At 51.6% G+C, this 5,369-nt stretch overlaps 1 protein-coding gene across 1 annotated transcript in view; it reads right to left on the bottom strand.

Moving 5' to 3' along the window:
- The window catches only part of DUSP26 (dual specificity phosphatase 26), a 6,409-nt gene extending 2,628 nt beyond the window's left edge, over window positions 1–3,781 (bottom strand). The window contains exons 1-2 of the mRNA XM_008066400.2: window positions 3,274–3,781; window positions 918–1,132 (exon numbers count right to left, since the gene is read on the bottom strand). Coding sequence (XP_008064591.1) covers window positions 918–1,132; window positions 3,274–3,599 — 541 coding nt within the window. The 5' untranslated portion in view covers window positions 3,600–3,781. The remainder of the gene's footprint in view (window positions 1–917; window positions 1,133–3,273) is intronic.
- Window positions 3,782–5,369: the final 1,588 nt, after the last annotated feature.

Raw genomic sequence — 5,369 nt, 5'->3', positions numbered from 1 at the left:
AAAAAAAAAAGAAAAAGAAACAGGTTCCTATTCTGTAACCCAGGCTGGCGTGCAGTGGCATGATCACAGCTCACTGCAGCCTTGAATTCCTGGGCTAAAGCAATACCAACTACAAGTGTGCACCACAACACCTGGCAGTTTAAAAAATTTTTTATAGAGACAGAGTGTCACTGTGTTGCCCAGGCTGGTCTTGAGCTCCTGGCCTCAAACGATGCTCTTGCCTTGGCCTCTCAAAGTGCTGGGATTACAGACACGAGTCACTGAGCCTGGACCAGAATACATTTTTATTTACTTTTTTTTAATCATTACGAAAGTATTTTTACTATGTTTAAAGTAAAAATAATTGAGAAGTATAGAGATAATTAACCAAAAAATTAAGAACCCTGCCACCCATAATCTCAACCCCAGGCACAACTTGCCACTCTTAACATCTTGGGACAATTTCCTTCTTTCCTTCTTGTCTCTACGTATTACCTTGAAAAAAAATGGTTGATAGGATTTTTTTTTTGGAATTGGAGTCTCCGTCGCCCAGATTAGAGTGCAGTGGCATGCTCTTGGCCACCGCAGCCTCAATCTGCTGGGCTCAGGTGATCCTTCCGCCTCAGCTTTCCAAGTAGCTGGAACTACAGGCGCGCGCTACCAGGCCCAGCTAATTTTTTGATTTATTGTAGAGATGAGGTCTTGCCAAGTTGCCCAGGCTGGTCTTGAACCTGTGGGCTCAGGCAATCCTCTCGCCTCAGCCTCCCAAAGTGCTGGGATTATAGGTGTGAGCCACTCCTCCTGGACGAGAACTTTTTTCCTGAACATTATATCCTGAGCATTTTGTCATGTCTTTAAAATCTGTCCCCATACTCGAACCCTTGGCCTTATCTTAACCCCACATCCCCTGCTCTCTCCTCCCTGCTGTCCCCTCCTACCTCCTGGCTGGCTCAGCGCCCGGTGGATGAAGTCGGCGGCTGTCTGGAAGTGGATGCTCATGTCGAAGGCCGGTGAGTCATGGGCCTCAACACCCAGGTAGCGGATGCCCAGTCCCTCGTAGGCCTCAGGCGTGCCCCGCCACCTGCTGTGCGAGGCGTTGAGGACGTGCGTGATGCCCAGACGGCGAAGCTCCCGGCGGTTGTTTGCCATGTCCCTGTGATGAGTAGAAATTAGAGCAGGGTGGGAAGCCAAGTTGGTGGGGGAATGTTCCCTTGTCTAGACCCCATCAGCTGCCTGGACATTATCGTTGGCCTCGGGCTTTGATTTTACTCACTAGTAAACCAGAAGAGAGGAACTCAGATGGGCAATGACCTGGGGCCTTGTCCTGTGAGCACTGGTTGAGAGTACTGGGGAAATTTCTCCTGAGAAGACTAAGGGGACAGGTGACAAAAGTCATAATGAGATATTGAAAGTGTGCGCTGAGGATGTGGGGTTGTCTTGGATCTGTAGGGTCCTAAAGAGCAGAATAAGGATCAAAGAATTGGAGCTCCAGGGAGACAGATTTCAATTTCATATGAGGAAGTACGTCCTAACAGGGATGCAGCTGAGTGAAGATGGTATCCCGGGAGAGAGCAATTTTCCCATCACTGGGATATTCAAGCAGAAAGAAGAGATTGATGTGTGGACTTGGCTTTTTTTTTTTTTTTTTTGAGTGGGAGTCTCACTTTGTCACCCAGGCTGGAGTGCAGTGGCCACTCCCGGCCACCGCAGCCTCGACCTGCTGGGCTCCGGCGATCCTTCCGCCTCAGCTTTCCAAGTAGCTGGAACTACAGGCGCACGCCACCACGTCCGGCTAATTTTTTGATTTATTGTGGAGATGAGGTCTCGTCAAGTTGCCCGGGCGGGTCTCGAACCCGCAGGCTCAGGCAATCCACTCACCTCAGCCTCCCAAAGTGCTGGGATTACAGGTTGAGCCACCGAGCCCGGCTTTGCTTTTTTTTTTTTAGAACAGATTATGAGCTTCAATAGGCATGGATGTTGTTGAGGGGATTTGGATATCAGGTGGGTTGTTGGTCCTTGCTAACCTTGAGATGACATGGTCTGACATTGCTCCCACACCTGGTTTCCCCATGACTTTGGACTCTTTTTTTTTTTTTGAGTTGTAGTCTTACTCTGTCGCCCAGGCTGGAGTGCAGTGGCATGCTCACAGCCACCACAGCCTTGACTTGCTAGGCTCAGAAGATCCTTGCACCTCAGTCTTCCAAGTAGCTGGAACTACAGGCACACGCCGCTATACCTGGCTAATTTTTTGATTTATTGTGGAGATGAGGTCTCACCAAGTTGCCCAGGTTGGTCTTGAACTCGCAGGCTCAGGCAATCCTCTCACCTTGGCCTCCCAAAGTACTGGGATTATAAGTGTGAGTCACTGTGCCTGGCCTGAACTCTTTTTGACACCTAGAATCTTTTTGTGCTTTGCTGTTTACTCTGTGGTTTGCATTTACCCTGTTTTATAATGTCACCTTCAGATGTTCATCTGGTCCACACCCCCTCAGCCTAGTGGTAGATGCCTCTTGGGCATCATGGTCATATCTCAGGGCAAATGACTGGTCCAGTGCAAACTCCTCAAATAGGAAAAGCAATGCACTTGAACCTCAAAGTCCTGACTCTGTAACTTCCAACCTTTGTGCCAGTCACAACTTGTCTGAGCTTCAGTTTCCTTATCTGTAACCTGGGGATAGTGGTATCTACCTCGCAAGACTGTTGTGAAGATTAACAGAGAAAATGCATGAGAAAAAAAATCCTTGTATACTGGAAAGCCCATGAGGGAAAGAAATGGGGATGGCTGGTTCCTTTCCTATTTTTCTCTCCAAAGCCCCCAACTTGTGGGATCTCTGCAGATACTGCGGCTTTGCCTGGTCTCAAGAGGAACTATTTGACTCACTACCTACTGTTCCTGGCTCCAAATTACTGCCTTTTCCCAGAGCTGTAGCACAATAGATGGAAGGTCAGAGAAGTCACCTATTGTGCCTGGTATGCAGCATTGGCACTCAGTAATAAATATTTGCTGCATGAATGACATTATTGCTGGAATACGTCTTTTTTGCCCAGAGTTGGGTATTTCAAGAATCCTGCCCAAACTCCCCCAAACCCTTGGCCTCTATCTCTGCCCAGGCGCTCCCTTCCCTTAATTCTCAACCAGAAACCAACGACACAACTCAGGGCCTGTTGGCCACACTTCTCCTTTCTTCACACACACACACACACACACACACACACACACACACACACACACACAAATGCACATACATGCACATACACACACTCAGCTGTGGGTTCAGTCTGCCCGGTACCTACTGGTCTCCGAGGTAGAGGCCTGGCCAGACCTCATCGGCATGGTTACAGGCCGTCTTGCCTGTGTAGAGCAGCCGCTCCAACTCAAAGACATTGAGGAAAGGATGTTGAACGGTTGGCATCTCCTCCAGGGACCCTCGAGTGCGGACCGGAGACCTTGAGCTACTCCGAGAGAAGCGGGCCATAAAAGTCATGGAGGCCCAGAGCCAGTTACCAGGGCACATCTTAGAGATGGCAGAGATGGTGGCAGCTGCCGAGGGGTTGCAGGGATGCTGAGGTCGGGTGCCAGGTAGCTGCTGTTGGGAGAGGAAGGGGAATGAGACACACATGAGCCAGTCCAGAGCACTGCCTTCTGTCCTGCCAGTCAGCTGGGCCCTGGGGTGAAGATTCTTCTCAAGTGAGAGAAGGTAAGTCAGGCTCTGGCGGGCCCTTCAGGGTCAGCTTTTCCTTTAAACCGCGGTCACTCCTTTCGCTGGGCTCCTGGGCTCTGCCACACAAGGAGGTGGGAGAGTCACGTGTCTCTGTTTACGAGGAGCGGGAGCTGCCCAGCTGCTGGGCTTCTGCTTCACCGCCCCACCCCCACTGCCAGCACACACACAGAAACACACACACACACACACACACACACACACACACACACACACACACACACGGCATCTGGGTGATGGTGACTGTTGCTGGGGCTCTTGCCAGCCTGAATCTGGGTCTCATCTGCCTGGGGCTATAGGCACAGAGTCTAGGGAGCTAGGAAGGGATTGGGGAGGTGGGTGGCTTTGGACCCATTCAGAGAGAATTAGCAGGAAGACAATGGCACCTGGAGCCAAGACACTTGCCAAGCCTGCCTTCTCAGGGCCTGAAGGATAGGCCACTTTAACCCTTTCTTGCTCTATAACTGCCTCAGAGATAAATCTGCCATTCAAAGGGTATGTGGGGGAGGAGGACAGCAAGAAAGAGGAAGTTTGGGAAAAAGACTTGCTGAACGCATGAGCTAATGGAAGAAGATGCCAATCTAAGTGCACAACTGGCCAACGCCCTCCTTTCCTCAGCATCAGGAAAGTATTGATCGAATCTCATTTCTAATGTGAGCATTTCTGAGTTGAAGCAAGGCTGGAGGGCTGTGTCTGTGTGTGTGCATTGGGGGATGGGGCAGAGAATCAGAGGATGAGGTGGCCTGGAAAGAGGGAAGGAAAGGGAAAAATGAGAACTCCTGCCAGGCCCAGGGGTCCAGAGGCTCACAATTACCATCCGTATTGCTGTTGGAGTCAAGTGGCCCTACACAATGAAGGCTTAGCAGGTGTGTCTGTCTCAGGCTACCTGTGGGCATCCAGTCCTTCTGGAAGTGGGGCCATGCTTTGAGTTGGGGAGGGCCAGCATTTGAAGTGTGCCCGGGGGCCTTCAGGCAGGGAGGGAACTATAGCAGACCCTTTCCCCTCCTACTCCTCCGGCCACGCCTATGGTCCTGCATGTTTCCAAGGATGGGCAGGCTTTCAGAATCCTCTCCCACTCCCTTCCCCAACAGCAAGTGGGGGACCTCACCAAGGGACCTGAGGCGGATGGCCAGCAGTGAGAGGCCATTTTTGGCCCTGCCCCTGATCTGCCCCAGCCCCACACTCTCAGCCAGGGCCCAGCTCGCCCTTCCTCCAGGACCAGGAGAGACCAAGCACTTGCCGGACATACGAAGCTGGGGTTTTAGGTTCAGGACTGGTGAGAGAAGATTGGATCCAAGGGTATTTTGGAGGGGAGAGATTTTGTCAAAGGCCGGGTCCGAAGGAGCACAGAAATACAGCACCATAGCCATCTTCAGTATCCTAACAATCATTTTCATCACCACCACCACCACCACCACCATCATCATCGCCACCACCATTACCGTCTACCTTTTCGGCTCAGGCCTAAGGACCCCATCACTTTATTCCCAAACCGCCTTTTCTCTGGAAGGTTCTGCCGCCTACGCGATGACGAACGGCTAGGGGGGACGCGGGAAGGAGCCGGGGGTCCAGGCAGGAGCTTTGGGGGACTCCACCTGGGAGGTGGAGAAGCCCCACGCTGTCCCGGGTACACCCTGGGCGTTCTCCAATCCCATCAGTCGGCCTTCAGGG

Source organism: Carlito syrichta, unplaced genomic scaffold (assembly GCF_000164805.1).
Source record: "Carlito syrichta isolate Samal-C Ts95f unplaced genomic scaffold, Tarsius_syrichta-2.0.1 Scaffold308915, whole genome shotgun sequence".
NCBI classification, from domain to species: domain Eukaryota; kingdom Metazoa; phylum Chordata; class Mammalia; order Primates; family Tarsiidae; genus Carlito; species Carlito syrichta.
The sequence above is the reverse complement of the archived record's forward strand: the minus strand, read 5'-3'. Positions and strand labels throughout refer to the sequence as shown.